The sequence below is a fragment of the Xiphophorus maculatus genome, chromosome 16, assembly GCF_002775205.1.
Source record: "Xiphophorus maculatus strain JP 163 A chromosome 16, X_maculatus-5.0-male, whole genome shotgun sequence".
NCBI classification, from domain to species: Eukaryota; Metazoa; Chordata; class Actinopteri; order Cyprinodontiformes; family Poeciliidae; genus Xiphophorus; species Xiphophorus maculatus.
In genome coordinates this window covers 8,724,186-8,746,619 of record NC_036458.1, presented here as the reverse complement: position 1 = coordinate 8,746,619, position 22,434 = coordinate 8,724,186, and the positions used below count along the sequence as shown (strand labels likewise).

The 22,434-nt window shown below is 36.3% G+C and overlaps 1 protein-coding gene across 1 annotated transcript; it reads right to left on the bottom strand.

The window, feature by feature from the left end:
- Nucleotides 1–437: 437 nt before the first annotated feature.
- Nucleotides 438–21,103, bottom strand: LOC102226871 (heparan sulfate glucosamine 3-O-sulfotransferase 2-like). The gene is made up of 2 exons (XM_023348508.1): nt 20,189–21,103; nt 438–1,972 (listed from the first exon to the last, which is right to left on the bottom strand). Exons 1-2 carry the CDS (start codon nt 20,683–20,685, stop codon nt 1,354–1,356), a joined length of 1,116 nt encoding a protein of 371 aa, XP_023204276.1. The 5' UTR covers nt 20,686–21,103; the 3' UTR covers nt 438–1,353.
- Between the last annotated feature and the right edge of the window lie 1,331 nt (nt 21,104–22,434).

Below are 22,434 nucleotides of genomic sequence, written 5' to 3'. Positions count from 1 at the left end.
TACAGCAGAAGCACAGAGACAAAAACAAGACTTAATTTAAGATTATACTGGATGTGTACAAAACAAAAAGTAACAATTAATGGAAATCAATTTCGCAACCAAACTTTAACTGAGTTGATCCATGCTTTGTTATTTTAATTAGGCTTTCACTTAGTGCTGGGTTAGTGTATTTTCTTGTGTCTGGACGTCATTTTTCCAATCTCTCTCTTAAAACTTTATGCTGAGTTAATCCTAACCAGCTCACAGAAGTCACTCCGTCATGATCTCGTCAGGCAGAAAGGAGGAGTTACATATGTTCTTTGCTTGTTATTATTCTCGTTTTTGTTTAAGTATCAGAAAGCAGAGTTTCAAAAAAAAAAAAAAATCGAGATATTTTAGTGCTCTAAGGATTCCAAGCGAGATCGGTGACTGAGTTTTAAACTAGTAGAACAATATCATTAATTTGACATTTTATTTATTGGCACAGACACAAATAAAAGGCTACATCATAGCAACTTTGCAGTCATAGTATTCAGACATTTTTTAACAGTCATGACCAGAGTGTGATTTATAAAATTGTGGAAATGTGTGTAAGATGTTAGATTTCTGAAAATTTGGTCTTATACTTAAAAAGACACCATAAAATGTGTCTTTTCCATGCACCCTTACTGAAAAAAAAAATATTGCCAATAAATGTTTTTGGTATTTAGGACTTTTATTTTGATGATCACAATAGGAATACAAACACAGAAAAAGTCCACCAAATTCAAACATATATAAAAGTTAAAGCAGATCTTTGATTAATTTGTTGTTTCTCACTGTATTTTTCAATTCTGTTTTCCACTCTTTATGTCTGCAATAAAAACAAGTTTAACTGCAGAAAAACTGACTTATTTTATTATTCATCTGACATTTTGAGGCAACTTCATGTGGAGTGAACATTTTAATAGTAACTACAGCAGATCATTTTCAGAGGAAATAATGAATAAATAAGGAATCTGGATAATAAATATTTAAGCTCCGTCATGGTTGTATGGATGGTGACAGCAAATGGTGGGACAGCTTTGTGACGTTATTTGGTAAATAAGTTGATCCATTAAAATAGATTGAAAAATATTTAATTGGTATGCTGATGGGAAGAAAAATTGTTTGGTATATATTTTATGTATCAATAAATAAATTACACTTCTCCCCAGATGACCCACAGGATAAACCCATATTTATAGATTTATATTCTTAATACCACTTATTGGATCATAGTATGAACTCTGTTTATTACTCAGTTAAATATATTTTAAAGGTATTGTCACTTAACTTGTTTTCAGAGGTAGGCATTTTTATAAACTGTTCTCTCTTTTCTTGTTTAAAGTACATTCAATCCCACTTGAAATCTTGTCCCACAGTCTCATAGAATTTGATGTTAAAAGGTCTATAAAACTCCTGCAGCTGCTCTATGACCTCCTGCTCAATCTGTACATGAGTCCTGCCCTTGGATTTGCCGAGGCATCGAGGTTGGCTGCTGCTTTCGGGCTTCTTTAAACAGGGGAAACCTTTGGTTCGGTTGAAGTAGAAGTGCTTGTCCGTGATTATCCGTTTCAGCCCTAGAAAGTCCTGGACACGACCCATTTCCCCCGCTGGGTCCGTTATCAGCCGCTCACCGCTCACAAAATGCATCTGTGACAGTCGAAAATACTGCAGCCAGTTTTCCAGGTGAAGAATATACATTCCAATTCGAATGGCGTTCCAAGATGTGTCCACAAGACCTAAACTTTGGTTTTTGAAGGCTAACTCTTCGAATGTGGGAATGTCGGGCTTCTTAGATAGAGTCTGAGTATAGTCAGAGATGGCTCTGGTGACAGGGTTTCGTACCACAACAATCAGCTTAGTATCATGAGACATGCTGGAGATGCGGTGAGGTGCCTCTCTGGTCACAAAATAGCTGGGAGTCTTCTCTAGCGTTATCTGGCTGTCGAGTGTGCGTGGCATCAGTCCCCTAGAGAGAGAGAGAGAAAAAAAAATGTGAATAAGTTGGAAAGAGCTTTTTTTCCCCTTCTAAGAACATTTCAAAATGCTTTTCTTTTTCTTTCATTGGGGAAATGCTCCAACTGGAACATAAAAACAACACCTGTAACTTTATGCATATTAGAAAGATTACAAAAAATAATAATAGGCTACAAAACTGAAGAGACAGCTACTAATATCACAATGTACAGTTGGTATTAAAAGTCAAAGTCAAGGAAAAAAAAAAAAAGCCTTCTTGCTTTGACCAAAATGTACACTTATAAAATATGTGGTCAACAAAAATACATGGCATCCTACTAAATATATTAAAAATGTGACAAAATGCATAAAAGTTTAGTATGCCAGAGCAAATTAATGTTGACTATATGAAAAGTGTAAATTGCACACCTTGACGTTGGTTTTATTTTATGAAGCCGTAAACATGCTCATAATAATTTTACTTCTTTTATGAAGTCATGCTAGGTCAGCAGTTCCTCGTCATGACTTAGGGGAGTTTGTACAATCAGTCTTCAATTTCATCCTAAGATTGTTCATAGGAGTTTTACGTTGAGCTGCTATTACAGTGTTTATCTGTTTTTTTTTTATTAATGTTGGCTTATTTCAAATGTATTTCATGTGACTAATTGTAAAAAATAAGGGCATTTTGTAAAATAATCTTGTCTAGTAGAATGTGCAATTTATAAGTCAACCCTGTTTTTTATGAGGTAACATTGCTTAACATGAGGTAAGGTAACATTATTATGAGGACACTGCTGCAAACTTGGAAAATTGCATAAAATACTGGTCTGAACTTTAGAGTGCAAAAACAGGGATTCAGAGAATCACTTTCAGAACTTTCTGACTCCGAGGAACTGCCTTAGATAAATGGATGACAAGTTTTACTCTTGGCCCGGGTCTTGCGTCACCCTTAAATGAGCTAAACTAGATGTCTGCACTTCCAGTTCTGTCTGTCACATTTCTAATATCACATTTGTTCAACCTAGCATCAAGATTCTCTCTTCAGCAAAGCACTATCTATTTTCGTCTGGCACTGTCCTTCAGTATTTGGCGGCTGTCACAACTGCATAATGTTCTGATTATTCCAATTCAATCAAATGTATGCTGATGGTTTTCTTCTGAGCATGGATAAGAGAACGAAAAGATCTTGCATACATTTTTTTTATGTCTTAGAGTTGAAACTATTCATCATTCAGGTTGGTAAATTCATATGCTTTGCTAAAGTATTTACAACAAATTGAAAATTAATGCAAATAATATGAAGACAATAACTTGTTTTACATTTTAAACCTATTAAATAAATCTAATAAAATAAAGCTATATGTGAGTCTCAGATCTGCTGTTGAGTTAAAACACAAAAACATCCAAATTTTGGATGAATTTTCAGATACTCAACAGTGACAGGTCAGGTTGTATAATCAAAACATGCATCACAATTACCATCATCATACTGCACCAATAATGGGTCTGCAAGCTTCAGGTAAATGACTGCATTTGTCATGTTCATCAAGGAGAGGTTTCCGTCCAGCTGTAATACTTTATTTTGCTTTGGCACTTTGGTCAATAAAAATTGATTAATAACCAAATGTGTCTAACAGTTTGGAGACCAAATGCTTCATTTACCATTCAGAGACCAGCCATACATTCATAATTCTGTTTTCTCCAGACAGAAATGCGACTCAGTTGCATCATTCAGCCCAGAAACTCAGCAATTTAGGAGAAATAGTCTCATGAGTTCTTTTGAAACTGGTTATTAGGTGAATGACATCAGAAGATACAATGTCTAAATTTCTATAGTTACTCTTACAAAATGCAGAGCAGTTTCTTGATTTTAGGTACATTACGACACAGTGCTGATGATAAATAGCACACTTTCTTTATTATTACCAGAGAAAGGGTTCGATTAAAACCTAACCTTTCTCAGAGCTTTCTCTCTCAAGGTAGGGGTAGCCATAGGTTACCGCTAAAGTCTTGGAAATATTGATCCATTTAGTTTTATTTATGATCCCCGAGTTGTTGGCTTGGGTGCCTCAGGGCCACCGGGGAACTATTAATCTTTTATGAGAACGACACCTTTCCGAACAAACAGCTTTGCTACACACGTAGATGCATGCACACCCCCACACACTAGACTTAAAAAAGAAAAAGAGTTGCAGCTATATCCAAGATGCTGGATAATCTTCAGAGCCCTTATTTCCGCTGAAGGAAGGATCTTTGATTTCTGACTTGTCAGTTCCATGCATTTTTACTATCTTTAGAAAAAAAAAGATCTGTATGTACTGGTTCAAAACTGCAACTTGTCATATTAGAACTCTGAACTGACAACACTCTCAGTGAAAGTTCACAAACGCTTTTCAAAATACTACTGCAAGCTGGATTCATGACAGATACAACTCTTGTCTGTTGACCGCATTTCCGAGCATGTCGCATCATTTACATGAAGGTGGTGAGACATTCAGTAAAAAACAAACAAACAAAAAAATAATAATCAATCTGTAGAATAATTCACAAAGATATATTTCATTCAGGTTTGCTATTTTGTTTAAATACAAACTACAAAGGTGAGCCTGTCCATCAGATAAAGTTGCAGTAGCTAACTTGTCTGAAGTTATTGATTTTTACAGCTGTTCTGTTTGTTTACTCCCAGGGAGTCTTAGTGCCTGATAGATTAAATGACTGCCACACAGAAGATATAAAACACTGATGGAGCTGATAGAACAGACAAACACATTTCAAGGTGAAAAGCCAGTGAGAAATAACTAGATTTTTTTGTAATATAGAAAGCCACTTATTGTTTTTCTTCTAGATACCAGTGCTCTGTTTATATTATTGTGATTAATGCAAGAGTTGAAAGTAGATAATATCGTCAAAGCATTTGTCAAAGTCATTCCCTGATAAAAAATTAATTTACATTTGGTAATAAGAAGCAAAGCACATTTTGAAAGACGTTAATGTATGCATTACACATTTGGAATCAAAATGCATCTGGATTCCATCTGGAGGCGGTCTGACTCATTTTGACAGGATGGTCTCAAGCTGAATCTGTCAAAGTTGGTAAATTTTCTTAAGAAAAGGCAAATTTTAATATATACATATAATTGTTGCCTAGCAATAGAAGGTCAATGATGTTTTCTCCCACCATCCAAAATCATTCATAAAATGTTAACTGGCCATTTAAAACTGGCAAGTTACAACCAATGATAGGTTTGACTGATGGACTCTTAAGCAGCCACATCTGGAAACTCATAGCGTTTGAATAAATGTTCCCATCAACAACCAACAGCATGTGAGCTTTCATAAATGCAGTCATAATTACAGTGAGAAGAAATGTGAAAAGGAGCTCACAGCGGTTGATATACTGTGCTACTTATAAAATTTGTGTTGGAAAGGAAATAAAGGAGTCTTTATTTCCTTTATTTAACCAGGTAAACCCCATTGAGATCTGGATCTCATTTTCAAGAGGGACCTGGGCAGAAGTCTGCAATACACAGCAACCTGGTTACAAAATAAAACTAATTAATAGATATGCACAAGTGTAAATCAATAGAAAACAATTTAAAAGCAGTGACACTGTTTAATAGAATCTCATTGCCTCTTTTTAAGAACCGCTCGAAATAAATCCATTGAAATCAGTTCTGACATCTTGAGTTCAGATTGGAGCTCATTCCAGGCTGAAGGAGCCATCACACTGAATGCTTGCTTCCCCTTTTCAGTTCGAACACTTGGAACTTGCAAAAGAAAAATGTTATTTACAGTGTAAAGATGGAAGAACATTAATGCCATTTGACGGCTTCTTGGTTTGCTAACGTGTTACTCTTGGCTAAAGTCCAGTGGTTTGTTCTGTGTTTGGAACATCACCACAACCTGTTCAATGTGTGTTCATGGAAGAAACTGAGTGCCAAAAAAGCACCTTGTAGAGGTAGTATTACGTCTTCATGCCAGCTAATGGCACAGCCAGAGCCCGTCTATTATCATTACATCACGCTCTTGAGCTGCCTCAGCTGCCATGGTACTTCCAGAAAACACAATGACTCAGCCAGGGTGCATCGAATTGAAAATGGTCTTGTGACATCACATAACTTTCACCATTGATAGCTAGGGCAGCTGTTACTACTGACTAAGACTATGGCAAATCCAGGCTTTAACGCCACATAAAGTATAACATCTATGTGTGATAAGGATACAGTTCCAGTATTTAGGAGTAGGCATTTTAGTTAGATAACTTTGCTATTTTCACATTTATTTGGGAAGTTTATCGCTGAAGTTCTTTTTCACCTTGGTTTAATATGATGGTGTGAAAATTACTTTTCTCCCCACAATTATTACTGTTTCACATGCTTGGGCCAGCTTATACCATGGCGGTGTTCTGAAATGGAAAATTAGTTTACGATGAGGAAAACTCAGAGTGGCCTCAAGTTATTACTGATGTGCATGAATGTGAGTGGAACTGACTTTCTTACAACTCTGAAACAAACAATACTGTTTCATTCAAGAGGAACCTCAAGTGAGTTCAGTTCAGTCTCAGTATTAACTCTGATGTAATGGATAGTGAACAAAAGATGTTCCCTGTTGCATCCTTGTCAATACCAAATTGTGATACCTCTCCTCTTGGTTTGACTATATTGCCTTTGTCTTTGTTTTAAAAGTGTAAGCTGAGGGCATATATACAACTGTAAACTAATAGACTAAACTGATCATTTTACTTATTTAAAGATTTTATGGGCAGAATATACAACCGAGACAACCAAAAAAGGGCTTAATTATTAATAGTTCTGTGATTTCTAACTTCTCAATCCATCATACATATAAGTTGCCACAAGATGTCATAAATTTGCAAGATTGATGATTTAGAAGTTAGCTTAATTGTTAACACAGAATGTATATGAACAGAAATTTAGTAAGCAATTCACACTTGCTTTGGCATTTACATAAGATGCCAAACACCATGTTACTCATCTGGGGCAATGACATTATCGGGATGTCAACTGGTGAATTACTGTACTTTGCAACAGGTATGGAGGTACAGAGTACATGTGTGTAAATGAGAGGAGGAGCACATGTGGAACGGTGATCCTTACAGGGAGTAGAAGTGAAGGTTCAGGACTTTAAGTGGCCCAGAGCAACAGAGTGTGTGGAAAAGAGGTGGAGAAGCGTGTGTATGGGTGGAATGGGTGGAGGAATGTGTCAGGTGTGATGTGTCATGAAAGGGTATCAGCAAGAATAAAAGGAAAGGTGAACAAGATAGTAGTGAGACCAGCAATGTTGTTTGATTTAGAGACAGTGCAAATGAGGAAACGCTATGAGGCAGAACTGGAGGGTACAGAGTTCAAGATGTTGAGGTTCTCTCTGAGAGTAACAAGGATGTGTAAGATCAGGAATGAGCACATCAGAGGGACAGCAGGTGTTTTGATTATTTGCAGATAAAGTCAGACAAGCCAAACTGAGATAGTTTAGATGGTTTCAGATGAGAGGCAGTGATTATATCACATGCTGAGTTTGGAACTACCATGGCAGGAAGCCGAGAGGTTGACCAAAAAGGAGATTTAAAGATGTGTGGAAAGATTACATGAAGTTACTTAGCGTGAGAGTTTGTTGTATTATTGGATGCCTGTAAACAAAGTCGATTTGATGTTGCAATCCATGTAAAGGCAAAAACAATGCTTTGCTTTTTATTCAGACAAATTATAACGACTGAATGAGAGCCGGTTCCTTTAGGAAGTGTCAGTCTAGTTCAGAATGTTTAGGTGGTGAACTATGAACATGAATTAATTATTTTTTGAACATGTACACTAAATTTAAAGCTTCTTTTTGCTAAGGGTAAGCTAGCACAAAACTGGTGTTTGCATATCTAAATATTTTGCATGTCCGGTAGTCAATTCACTCGTTACTTGAATGGTTAAAAACAATTAAAATTAAGCTAGATCTAAAAGCATGGATAAATAGAGCACCCTCATTAAAGATACTAAAAGCATTATGTCCACTAATATTTCACCTGCCAGTTTTTTTTTTTAAAGGATTAGTTATGTGTAACCACAGGAAAGGAGAAGATGGTGCAATCAAGTGATCAAAGAGGACCAGTCCGTATTTTTGTATTGAAATCAGGGATGCTTTCATGTCAGTGGGAGCAGTCTGGGGCGATGGGTTCCATGTTGTATTGCTGTAATGTTAATGAGGAACACTGAGGGGTGCCTTTAATATCTACAAAATCTTTTTTGATCTGGTATTTGTAGTGAAGCCTCATGTTCAGGTTCATTTGTCTAGTTTTAACTAAATTAGCATTCACAACTCACATGGCTTTGTGTGACTGACTTTATTAGATGTTTAAGAACTAACAAAGTTTATCACTTGAAGTGGTGCACATAAAAACAGTAAATGAAATGACAAAAATGCATTGCACGGCCCCATTTAATGTCTGCTGGTTATTGAGATAGCCAGAGTCAGTGGGAGAACATGTTATACCTGAGGCAGATTTCTAAATCAACCATCAGAAATGTACTTTTTTCTTTCACTACGCCCTCAAGAAATTAATAACGCTGCACATGCTATCTGAAATGAAAAGATAAAACTGAGTTCCAAATGCTCCAAGTTTCTTGGCTCTTAGATAATTATAAGCAATTAGAAAACCCACATAAGTATACCCAAAGACTTGCTCCAAGGGTTACTAAAGTTTATAGAAGTTGGAAACACTTGAAATGAAATGAGAAAACCTGTCTTTCTGCCTTGACAAATGGGAAAACTCGTTCACACTCACGTGTCCAGACACACATCTTGATTAACAGACATTTCAGAGAAGTGCCTCGATTGATTACAGCCGTCTCACTCAGAATCAACAGCAAATTTCTTGGGGGTAATTTACAATCTTCTTCACGATTCTTGGCCAAACTTTAAGTCAGGATGCATTACAGACTCGGCCCTGACATTTTAATCCCTCTGGGAAAATGAACTCAAGTGTGAAAGATCTGCTCGATACTGTAAATGAAACCTTCTACTAGGGAACATGGTTGAAAGCTAATTTGTGCAGGATCCTTTACCACTGCAATCGATGTCGTAACTGCAGATTTTTTTTTCTACTTTTTTCAAACCTAAGCGAAGAACAATTAAAGAAAAGTAACAACTGAATCTGTGTAATACCAACAGGCAGCCATTACAAATGGTCTGCTGAAAGATAAAGAACTCTAAAAGATAGAAAAATGCTGTTCTTTTCATTGCATTTTTGATCAGAGTCTCTTTACACTAGGACAGTGCTATATTAGTGTTGATGTTGAATCGTTTTATTTCTTTGTGTGTTTTATGCATCTTATACTGCTGGAATTTTTCCCTTTTAAAGTAAGTTGAGAAATTAATTTATCGTTTTTATTGTGAATATCTTTGGTCAGTGAAGATTGACAAAATGACTGTTACTGCTTGATATGAAAATATATTTTTTAAAATGTGTAAAATAAATGCTTTCCTGCAGCTTTTTTGTCTTATTTTTGTTGAAGTCATAGTAGTCTTTGCCTCTCATTACCTCCCATAATGAAATATTTTCCCTGGAGGCCTTGGTTTTTAGGTTAAAATCAAGTTTCTACAAGAAGAAAATACTCTGCTTTCTCTCCTCATGACTGCATATCACTTACTCTGGTAAAGTCAAGCTAGTAAAAAAGCTAAATCTGCCTAATCTTGACATGTAATATATTAATTAACTATGTACCTAAAGCAAATGTATTTATTATTTTCTTTTTCCAGACCAATAATATCTGAATTGTCTGGTTTTCTCTTCAGCCCTTGAAAAAAGAAAGTATTTACACTTTATTTCAATTTAAAATGAATACCAAGAACCAATGGTCACTTGTATAGGCTTTGCTAATTTCTACTTCAATTAATAAGAAAATATAAGTGCGACATTAAATCTAGAACTATTAACCCGAGGAAAGAGACTGCTTACTCTATTCCAGACAGGTGTATACTGCTGAAAAACCTCGTTCTCTTAAGAATAGTGCAGTCTCATCAGTGATGCACACTTTCTGAACATGTAAAGGTCAACTTTGACTCATCTCTTTGTGCACAATCAATAAATTTGAATTTATAGCAGCAATACCAAAATGATTTGATCTTAAAACATAGTTTTACATGGTGTCAGTTTAAGAAAGGTTCTCTCTGCTGTTTTCAGCATAACTTGTACATGTCCTGGTGACCATCTAGAGGCAAAACAATCAGAACTGGTAATCTAGAAAACAAGAACCTTTTCAGGTGCTTTTCGTTGAACTTCATGCATAAAAAATATACATGCTTAAATGACAACTCCAAATTTTCTTTCAACCCCCACTTATGCTTCACTTACACTTTTTCTGTATTTGTTTTTCTTCCCTCTCTGTTCTGGACTTTACATAAGTTCCCATAATTAGACTTCCTTTACTTTCAACCTACCATCTTCAATCATGCTTGCATTTTGCTCCTATAAATTCACATTTTATGACTAAACTTTATTGAGTGCAAATGTTATGCAAACATTGATCACCAGATGTACCCTGGTTGGTTAATCACAAAGTTTCTGTGGGCAGTGGGCTTTTACTTAATGCCACTTGCCTCTCATGGGACAAAAGCTTAATGTTTGCCATTAAAAAGTTTTGATAATGAACTTTACCCATTAAACAATATTCATTACATTCCATGGTTGTCTGCTCTCTGGGGCAATTTAGCAACAAAACATCAGCACAATAACTTTTAAAGACAAATTCCCCTGGGTTCACATTACCAAAGTACACAATAACATAAAGAGAACTAATGGCATCGGTTTGCACTTTATTTGGAATACAGTTATAAGAAGTAATGAACATATGTACCAAATCTTAGAATTCAGCGAGTAAGGATTTAAGTAAGTGGAATTTGAAAACCATGTTTTTAAAACAAGCACAACAATTCTTTTTTGTTGTTGTTTCATTTTAAATTGTAAGCTATTAAAGTAAAATTTTATTTCCTGATAATACTGCTTATGTTATTCATATGATCACACAGATTTGACAATAAGTAAATGTTTGATTTCTATATGATTTTCATTCTTAATCAAGATAACAGTTCAAACTATTAATCATGACGTCTCATGAAAAGGGAGTTTCAAACAAAGATGGACAACCTGCTGTCCAAACCTACTGACAGTATCCATAACATAGATTCACAGAGCAGAGAAAATGTTCTTGAGCTGGATGACTCTCATGATGTCTGTGGCACCGTACTTCCTAAAAATGGCATCGCCCTCTCTCCTGATATGACAGCATAAATCTTCACTGCTGAGGCCGCTCCATTATTAAACTATCACTCACTTTGATTACAGATGTGATATCTGATCATTAATCAAAAGTAACAGAAACCTGCCACCTCCAAAAGTCTATTAGGAGTTAACAGTCCAGCAGTCCAGGTGATTACAGCAATCTTGCGCCCATTTCAGCTCAGTGAGGAACAGAGGTGAATGGCAATTTAGCACCGCGGGAGCCACACATCTATTTCTCTAATTTAATTGGAGAGAAATTGGCTAAAAATAAAAGGCAGAATGAGCCTGTTGTTTCAAAGGACTTTCTTTTTGTCATCAGAAAGCTTCTTAGTCAGATACGCAAATCAAAAGTTTGACAACGCAGTGATGGAGAGGCACAAAAGTAAAAAAAGAGAAAAAAATCTACATTGAACGAGATCCTATTTAACTGCTGTCATTTCAACTTAGGACTCTCCTCAAATAAGAATTACTCATGGTTTGGCCTGCAAAGGGAAATGACTGACACTTGCTCTCCTTGAGCAATAACACGTTCAATTGAACTGAGCTCTGAGCTGTCACATTAACATGTGGCAAGGCAAAATATCCACAGACACTGAAATACAGAAGGCTTTGAAATCCAAACATTTACAAGTGAGTGTTAGTGCTTCTTCTGAGACTTTTCTTTATCTTTTTAATAATACAGAACACATAAGATCATGGCCAAAGCAAGAATATTCTGCTGGGTGAAAATGCCATTAATTTTTCAACAGTTTTTAGAATTTTGTGGTGACTAACGTTAGGCTGAAAACACAGCTTAATTTTTCTCATTATTCTAATGGTGTCAGTCAGTGATAGTCATGACAACTTGCCTTGTAAAACCCTCTTCTCTTTAGTTTTGGAATTTTGTGTGCAGCTTTACTGCAGCATCTTAGCCGATACAAATGGAAAGATAAACACAGAAAAGCCTTCAGCAGCTCTTTCAGGTTTTATAGTAAAGCCTCCAGCAATGTGACAGTCAAGGATATTTATATATAGGGCACAGACAAATTGCATATCTTTAGAACATTTCATTCTCGGATGGTGGAAAAGTACAAAAGAGAGCAGAAAGTTGAGGCAGAGGAGGAACAACTCAGACAGGATTTGATCCTTGGTCAATAGACATGCACTGAGTCTGACAAGAGGGGAAGGTTAACAAGCTGAAGATCTCCCAAAGGGAACTAAGAATGCCAAAGTACTAAATATATCCACAGAGACATTGTCTGTAAAGGCATGTTCTTTTATATTTCTGTGACCAAACAGAAACAGCTTGAAATTAACCTGAAGCTGTTAAATACATGAATAAACATGCATTAATGTGCACCATCAATACCTAACACTTACAAGAAACATTTAATCTACATATAAGTAGGAAAGTAATAACAATATTCTCTCAAGTTTAAAGAAGACAGTCAGGCAAAAATAACAACTAAGCAAGCAATAATGGGGATGAAAATCACTTGTTGATGTCCAGCGACAATAGGAAACAGATTAAATTCACAACACTTTTTAGAGCCACATTACCCCATTTGCTGTCCCAAATGTGCACACATCAGCTTGGGGGAAATTAGGGTTAAGTGCCTTGCCCAGGGCATGTCAACATGTGGCAGAAGGAAGCTGAAATCAAGCCAAACACTATTTGATTTCAAAGCAAATGCTCTGCCCAAAATGCCATTGTTGCCCCAGAATTGGCAGACTCAAGATAATAGAAAAGCTACAAAAAATGTCTCGTTATTTGTAGAATCCAGTCACTGAGACCAAAACCTTGAAGCAGATGGGGTAAATCAAAGACAACTATATAAGGTGCAACTCCATAACCCAAGACTGAGGTTAGAGTTTGCACAGGCTCACCAAAATTAGATACTGTAATACCAATTTTAGAAAAACTGTACTTGGTCCCACAAGTCTCAATTTAAGCTGCAACGTTCAGAATTTGGTGTAAAAACATGAATGTTTTTCACGATGATGTGAGGGGATAGTTTTTAGCACAGTTTTGACCCCTAGTGGGGAATAAAAGGGTGGCACAAAGTTTGATGTTACTTTTTTCTGTATTCACTTAAAAATAAAAGTGGCTTACAATGAGATACACATCAGTATATGAAGATTAGTGACATATATCGCCTAAAGAAAGAATAATTAGGCCCGAGCAGCAAAGCGCTGCGAAGGCCTATCGTTTTTCACTCTATTACTTTCTGCTACTAAAATAATATATTGGTTATCAACATTCTAATACTGTTATCTATAACATTCATTTACATTCTGATACACTGAGGTATAAAGAGAACAGTTTTGTGTCTTGTCAGTTTTTCAAATCAGATGTAAGCTGAAGTGGAAAACAACCATGTAGCATAAATACCTACAGAATGTAACAAAAAGGTTTTAGTTAAACGTGCTCGTTGTGCAGAAAATTCCTTTTTGTCATTCTGCTTTTTAGTGTCTAACAAGCTTATATTAGCTGGTTAATTGAATTGGTTTATCTGCCCAGACAGCGAATCCGAAGTATGCTGCTCAACAGATGTATTACCTTAAATATCAGTAATAGCTCATGCTCTTTTAATTTTAATCCACAACTTCCCAGCTAGTACATTTTCCTTTTTCTGTACACGAGAAATGTGCATGAATGTCAGGAAATGTACCGAAACATTTAAAGGGGAAGCAGGACAGGCAAACTCTGCTTTCTGTAGCTTTAGAAAACTCTGGTCATGTAGACATCAATGTAATCTAAAAATCACAAAAAGGACTTTATAATACAGGAATCTTAATAGGGTATGTTTTTGAAACCATAACTTTTTGAACTACTAACTTCATAGGCAGAAATGCATTATGAAACTACAGAGCATGAAATAAATGCAGTGGTTCGGCATTAATAGATTCACCTTCAGTATTTTTCTGTGGACTGTAGCTACTCCAATTATTTGCAGAAAATCTACCAATTTTTTCTATAGAGCATAACAAAAAAATTCGGGGACAAAAATTTTGCTAGAAAAGCAGAAACACATGTAGCAGCAATACTATTTGACACACTATTAGCTGGTGTTTGCAAAGCAGCCAATGCAGAAGCACCATTAATTTCCCTTGCTGTACCAACAAAAAGGAAAATAAAGAAGACTAGGTGTTAGCTTCTCCTGTAGCTCTAAGATGGTTTCTGCTCTTCATTTAATGTTTATACGGTGTTTATACTATTAAAGCAGTCAATATTTGCATCTACTTTTCCAAGTCCACACAAATACACTATACAGCTTTACTATAAAATTACTGAGAGCATAAGTCCAACACATGTTAATATTAATCTGGCATGATAGCATTGCAAGATTTATCTATGACTGCTTCTATTTTATTTTGATATAATACAGCTGCTTTTCAGTGTGCGATTTTGTCCTTAGCACTTAGCTCAATTCAGTTATTATTACATTATCTTGGGATCTAAAGCTCCTGCACCACTCAAGCTAGTTGCAGAGATATAGGTTCAAACTGGCTACTTTAACTAGGGGGGGATGTACAAGGGTGCAGGCATTAAATAATGAGCAGCAGGTCTCAGTCTTGAATCTTTGGAAAAATGTCTTATGAGTTGTTTTGTAATTAATGGTAACAAGTGCATGTCGAAGACTGGAATGGAGTGAAGACAGCTCATTAATAATGCAGAGTTATGTCTCACCATCGCTCACTCTATAATGTGCGGTTTTCTACGCTAACTGAGAACCAATCAGCTTTCTATCCTCATCAACCTTCTGATGGTACTGTTCCAGAGCACCCTGCCTCCCCAAGCCAATTAATGTGGACGTTTGGAATATTTGCAGCTGCATCCTCTCATACAATTTCGACACTTCTCTAAGAAGTAACTGCAAGTGCTATAGACTTCTGTAAAATCAATAGAGCTGAGATGCCCTTTTAAGTCTTGATGGTGTATGGCAATGTGTTTTTGTTTGATCTTTATGATTCTGCAGAGAATGGAAAAAGCAGAGGGAAAAGAGTAAGGAAATTGGTGGCAGAGGAATGTCTTTTTCATCAGGTCCTTTATCGTTGTGTGAATACCCGCACACAAAATAAATGAGGCCATGCGTGTGTTCTCTTCAGGAGCCACGGTAATGAACACTGCACCATTTTTCTTCTGAGCCTAAATGGTCTGTCACATGCTTAATGTAACAAGACAGACTGTGCAGAATAACTGGACAGTACACTGAAACTCTAGGCGAGTTAATTTGGTGTTCCAGTTTGTAGATTTCTGCCTGACTCTAAAGGACACATACAGTACATTGATGTATATTGAAAATCATAACGGACTCACTTTGAGTTGGTAAGATTAAGATTACGGTGATGGTTACTTGGTATTTGGAAGATGGTGGCAGAAATGTGTGAAAAAGGCAAAATGTGAATAATTTCTCCAGCATTTTGTATAATACTCCATTCAAAATTATTTATTTGATCAAGGACATCGACGAGGCAACATAAAATTAATTAGTCATTGTCTCTTGGAACTGAGTAGATGGTGAATACCATCAAATATGTCTGAAGAAAAGATTTGCTAAACAGAAGAAATGGGTGTAAAAAGTCACAATTTAATGTTTTTCTGAACAGAAAAAAAACAAAAAACTAACCAGACTGGAATATAAAAAAAAATAAGATTTTTACTTTTATGTCACCGGTTAAAGGTGCAAAACACAACTGTAAAGACAGCTGCTGAGTATTTTTTCAATATTTCATAATTCTGTGGAACCAGTGCTACTAAAAATACTCTCCAGGCCAAGCTGCCTCTGAAACACTATATTTTAAGGGAGACATGACTATGGACACAGTTTTTACGACGGATCCTTGTTGTAACCTTGAGAGTGGAACATCATTCTAGAGGGAACCTAAACTGGCTGCAGTGCAGCTGCTACAGACGAAAATCATGTTAAAAGAAGGTTACACAGTAAAAACAATTGCATATTTAAAAAATTAAGCATTTTCAAAATACCTAGTGTCCACATAGTATAGTAAATGAAAATAACTCTTAAATAAATACGTTATAGCTGCAATTTCTGAAATTATAATTGTTGTGCAACAGTGCTTGTTATGGCTTTTGTGGGCACACCGGTTAATTTGACCAACATATTACCCAGCAAACACAAGCATTAATGTGCATGGTTACATTCAGCTGTCTTAAAAAATAATCTAAATAAAGAACAGTTGTGTTTTTTGTATATGTGTATACAATATATATATATATATATATATATATATATATATATATATATATATATATATATATATATATATATATATATATATATATATATATATTTAAATGTTGATGCTTTGTTTGCGTTCTCCTCTGTTATCACCAATAGTTAAATTACCAACAATAAAAAGATATCTAACTCTTTTATTTTCTGAGTTGCAACCAGAGTTGCACTGAGAAGTAGTTAGTATCATGAGATCAGCTGATGTGCAGTTCCACCAGGTGTTTGCTAATTGCTACTGGCTAGTTTGAAGGAACTGAGGGGGGCAGGGTGCTTTGTGAGACGGAAGCTCAGAAACTCGGAAACTGCAGCTCAGAGAAGGAGTTGTGTCTCGAAGGTGGCGCTAGGTCCAACCAGGGATCCTGAAACAATCAAAGTAACACTCCAGGTATGTTCTTGTTGAAGGACTAAAAACAAACACAAAAAGTTGATTTTACATAATATTAGCCCTTTAAACTACAACGATTTTACATGTTATCTATGAATTTCTGCGTGTTTTATAAGGTATGCAAAATTTACTCAAGAAAGATGTATAATTTGACATATACACTGCAACCACTCAGTCTGACATTAACAGTTCAGTAAACTGGATTTTACAACAGGCTGTCATTTGTGTAGCAACATCAAAGATAGTACTGTGTTTTTGTAGGTCCAGTAGTTGGTTTAATATTAACTCAGATTAATATGTTGAGCCAGCAGTTTCATTGAAAGTTATTCGAAGGAGCAACATGGACATTGTTCATGTGGGAAACAGTAGGCAAACCTGTCAAAGATTGGTCAAAGAGAAGTTTTAGTCATCTAAACATTCTCTTGTGAAGGTTTAGATGACTAACACCTATCAATATGGCTTCATTTTGCAAAATCACCTAAGTGGGGGTGACTAATGTGGACGATTTATTCACTTTTCTACAAACTTATTAAGACATCTTCCTGCTGCACATAATAGATGTATGACTAATGATAACCTCTTTTATACTGTGTTGTTTTCTTCATAAATCAACAACAAACTTATCAAACGCTGCTTAAAAAGAGTAAGTGGTCCACTATAATAAGAAAAGCCACTCATTAACTCAAAGGAAAAAAGAAATGTATATTGAGCAGGGAATTATTTTAGAGAGACAAACTATTCAGTCTTATTCTTGACAGAATAAGACTGCTTATGGTTTGTGTACATACACAAACCATAAGCAACTGTAAGCAACTTGTCAGGTTTACAATTCCCTGCATCAGACTTCTGTCACACAAGTAGCTGATAATAAAAACTGAATTGAAAGAATAGTTTGCTAACAGTTGAAATGGTTCCTGTTTGTCACTTTTCAGGGCAGAAACAGTCAATTTAATGCCAGAATGCCCCTCATATAAAAAAATGGACCAATAATGAAGGAAATATGAGGTTCGATAAAAGCTGAAACTTTACTTCTTTTATGTACAAATGGTTTCTTTAACCATCAAAGAGACTGGTTAAAGAAACCAGTCTCTTTAATGGCTGGTTTTTGCAAAAAGCATTTTGTACTGCTGATCTGACAATAAAAGTTTAAACAGTTTGTGTCCTGGATGTGTGGGGTCTGCAGTCACGTTAGCTGCTCTCTTCCAGTCCCTGTATAAGTCCTGGGTGGAGGAAAGGTTGACCATGATGGTTCTATCTGCAGACATAATTGTTACAGTTTAGACCTGTTGTCTTTTATGGATGAGTAGCAGCAGAAAAAATTACATATGACTACCTAGAATATCCAGAAATTGATCTATGCATCCATTGCCAATTCATCCTGATGGGTTGAAGGGGAGAACAGGCTGGTGTCACCAGTGGTCACCCTGGATTGGTTGCTGAAACCAATCCAGGTTTTAGTAACATGTGTTTCTACCTTATTTATGCTGTCTGTTCTTGAATAGTTACCACTATTATAATCATTTCAGATGAACACATTGTGTTGTACAAGTACAACACAATGTGGGAGCTGTGGAAGTTCAACTAGGGACAGATAAAGTGCCTGATTATCAACAGGTCTGCTTGTTTGCACCCATTAGTAATATGCATTTTTCTGCTGCTTTGGCCAGTATTAAAATGAGCTGGACGAGTCTGTGTTCATTGTGCAATTTTGAAATGCCACCCACAAAACTAGATTGCTGCAATTTCTGCCTTGTATTTAGTTAATTGTCCGGATACTAGTTAAGATTCATGTCAAAAATGCCAGAAATTCCTTAACAACACGAACATGACAGAATACCCACAGACCAAATGTTGTTTTGGTCTGTGGGTTATTTATTTGATTATGTTAAGAGTGAAATCTATTCATATTAGCATAGAAATACTTTGGTATCTGTACAAAATATGCACATGTGTGTGTCATTCTGACACAACATAAACTCCCTGAATTTTAGAGCACAGGTCCACATTTTTTCTTCTTACTAGAAACCTTGTTCCTATTTTCCTCTATGGTGTGTGTGTAAACTAATTAATTAAAAACGTGCTCTCTTCAGGTTCAAGAGCTGGTGTGTCTCAGGATTTCAGAATATCATAGAAGTGTAATCAAATTATTTCTGTAATTTGATTGCTGCAATATTAAATAGATTCATCACACATGAAGTAACACTTGTCAACTGTTTAGTACTAGAAATGTTGATGATTACAGCCTACAGCCAATGAAAACCTCAAATTATGTTTTTCAATAATATTTAAAACTACAGGAGAATAATTAACAATATTTTATGATACCGAAATGTTCATTCACTTGAGAATGTGTCTGGAGCTTCACAGTAAATCCACTCAATACTTGGTCAGGAATGTTTTAACATAAGTTACTGCATCAATATCATGTAGCATAAGAACAAGCAGATTGTGACTCTGCTACGATGTTAAGGAAGCTATAGTTTCCTAGGCTCTTCAGGTGGTCTAGATTTTTAGATCTGATGTCTCTCAATCTCCACTTGAAAACACTCCACAGTTTCTCTGTTGGGTTTATTTCAAGGGTTTACATCCCAAATCATCACTGACATTGGAAACTTCACACTGGACCTAAACCAACTTGAATTATGTGCTTCTTCACTCTTCCTCCTGATTCTGGGACCGTAATTACTTAATTTTAAAAAATCCTTTCACCTGAAATGAAGACTGTACTACAGAGCAACATTCTCGTCCTTTTTGTGCTTAGCCCAGGTAAAATTCTTATGACTTTGCCCCTCACTCTGGAGGAGCTATCCCTGGTGGATGCACATGTTCTTGTAACCAGATAATGATCAATGATATGCTATCTACATGCAAAGCAAGAAAAAAAGTACATGTAGCTGAGGATCTGATTTTTTGTACTTTATCATCTCCATATGTAAAAAGCCAAAATGAGCATATTTGGTCTGGGTGAAGCATGGAAGGCACATTGGGGGATACTTTAGTCAGCTGTGACACTGGATTAAAATTAACTGCACCATTCTAACTTAACCTTCAGGACATAAAGCTCTGCTGACTTAACACAGCAATATTGAACTTTGCCATATGTATGTGTGACTGAGGAACTTTGTGTCTGATGTGAGTTCCATGGCTTTTGGAGTGGAGAACGATTTAAAAATGTTGGAAGTGCCTTTAAGTTTGCTTTGCAGATGGAGCATTTGGAATTATAATCAGACCATAAAAGCATGTAAGACTAAAGAGAAAGAAAAAACAGAACATGTGCAGAAAGACTAAATTGTTCACATTTCATTTTCAAATTTTTCTCACCTGTACCAATCCAGCCCTCTGTCGTAGTTTCTGTCAAAAAAGTGCGGTTCTGTTCCGAGTGCGCGCACATCTGGATGTATCCGGATGAACTCCAGCACCGCCCTGGTTCCCCCTTTCTTTACGCCTACTATTAACGCATTGGGCAGCTTCTTGTTCCCATATTTTTGTGCAGCACTCATATTTTTAAAATTCGCATCTGTCCCGTGAGCACCAGGCGGACCTTGCGCTTTGCTCTGGTCCCGGGGATCACTGGATCCTCGCTGAAAAGCCGACCTGACATTCAGCGAAGCACAATTGTCCAGCTTCCCAAGAAGTTTCTTCCCTCCTGCGTTTTTGCTCGGCGGGCAGCGTTTCCCGTCGTAAGTCTGCTTTGTCATGACTGCGCCGCGATAGAAAATAATATTGTAGCATAAGTACGCACAGGATAGGGACAAAGTAAATATGAAGGCGAATCTAGCGCTGACTCTATTCGCAGATGTGAGGAGCCTTTGCGCCATGTCTCCATAGGTTCAAAGTGCTGCATGATTCTCCATCGGAGTTTTCCTCTCCAGTCGGTCTGCGGTGAGAACCTGGTGAGAAGTGGACAGATTCCAAAGTGAGACAGAGCAGCGCATGTGGACAAGGGTGTTTTTTCCCTGGCACCAGCTGTGAATTTGTCCTGCTGACTGATGAAGTGATTGAAAACTTGGATCCGCAGAGGAAATGGGGTCAGTCCTCATCGAAAGTAGCTCCCTTCGAAAAACTTGAGCGGAACCATCGGTCTTGAAACGCATAGCCTACAAGAGGAGATTTTTTTATGTTCATCATAATCCTGCTAGTCATCTTTTTTGAGTGAGAAAAAAGGAAAAGATCGATTGCGTCTCAGTGCGCCCGAAACTCTCACCAGCGCAATCTTTCTGCGCGCCTCTGGGGGGATTTCAGTGCTCATCCCTCCTCTTTCTCTCATTCTGAAGTTGCGAAGTTATAGACACTCCCACCACCTAGTATAAATATTTAATCAACATTCTGACGTCACAATATCATAAATCTTTTGGCGTTCTCTTTTTTTTTTAAGAAACATGCCGATTTTCCTGAAAATATCTGGGCGTAGAGATTTTCCCATTGGGGCCAGAGTATACGTGATTAAAAGTGTAATAAACAAACGAGTTTAAAACACATCTGTGATATCCTGCTATAAAAACGGTATGTGATGTTTGCATTTCCTATGGCACAGCTTATAAACCTGGTAAAACTAACATTCTTTTAAATTCAACTTTGAGATGTAAATGTTTCCAATTTGTTTACAATTTGTGTTGTAATTGAATTTCCGATATTTTACTACTATTATTAACTTTATATTATTTTCTACAGACCGTTAATTAGTAAAAACACCAATTTAACTTACCTGTGTCTGTCAAAAAAATCCGCAGACTAATATGTCATCTAATTTCTGCTGTGTAGCTTAATCCATGTTTGCTTTTCACTTGAAACAGAATGATTCATCAAGCTTCAGAGGTATCCTCATGTTGATAAAAAAAAGTTTGACACACATGGGTATTACTAGCCTTAGAAAGTCAAGATCACATTTGATCTTCTGTTTTGCTATGATGCGAGGTGGATGCAGACTGGAATGCAAAGTTTTCAGCTCCTTTACTCCCGTGGTTAGGATTTAACTTTGAGAGAATATTAACTTCATTGACAGCACAGTGCCCTCTCTGCATTTTATTGGCAACTCTGGTTAACATAAAAACTAATATAAACTACAATAAAACCTTTAAAAAATTTGTTTTAGCTCTGTAACCTCGATTAATTTTTAAAAGAGAAAAGCTGATGCATATGGGATTCTTTTCTATTATATAAACCCATTTTACCAATAGAACATTTTTGGCCATGACGATAGATGGTGTGTCATGGAATGCATAATGTATAATGTGAAATACTTGCTAGATGTTTGTGTTGCAAGAAAAGCTCCTAATTTTTTTTAAAGTTGCGGTTCTCTGTGATAATTTCTACTGCAGGAAGTTTTTATGAGACATGACAGTTTCAGGGCAGCAAACTGACTCTCAAGCTTTGCTTTTTGTTCTCATTCCAACAAAAGAAACCATATTCTATATTTAAAAATCATCCCATATATAAATCTAGTAGTGTTAAATAGATGCTACATAAGAAAAGCATTCAGCTAACTTTAAAAGTAGGTATCCTATTGTGCTGGACTCTGACTGCTGTGTCCTAATTAGCATCACATTGCTATACTGTCATTTGAGCGT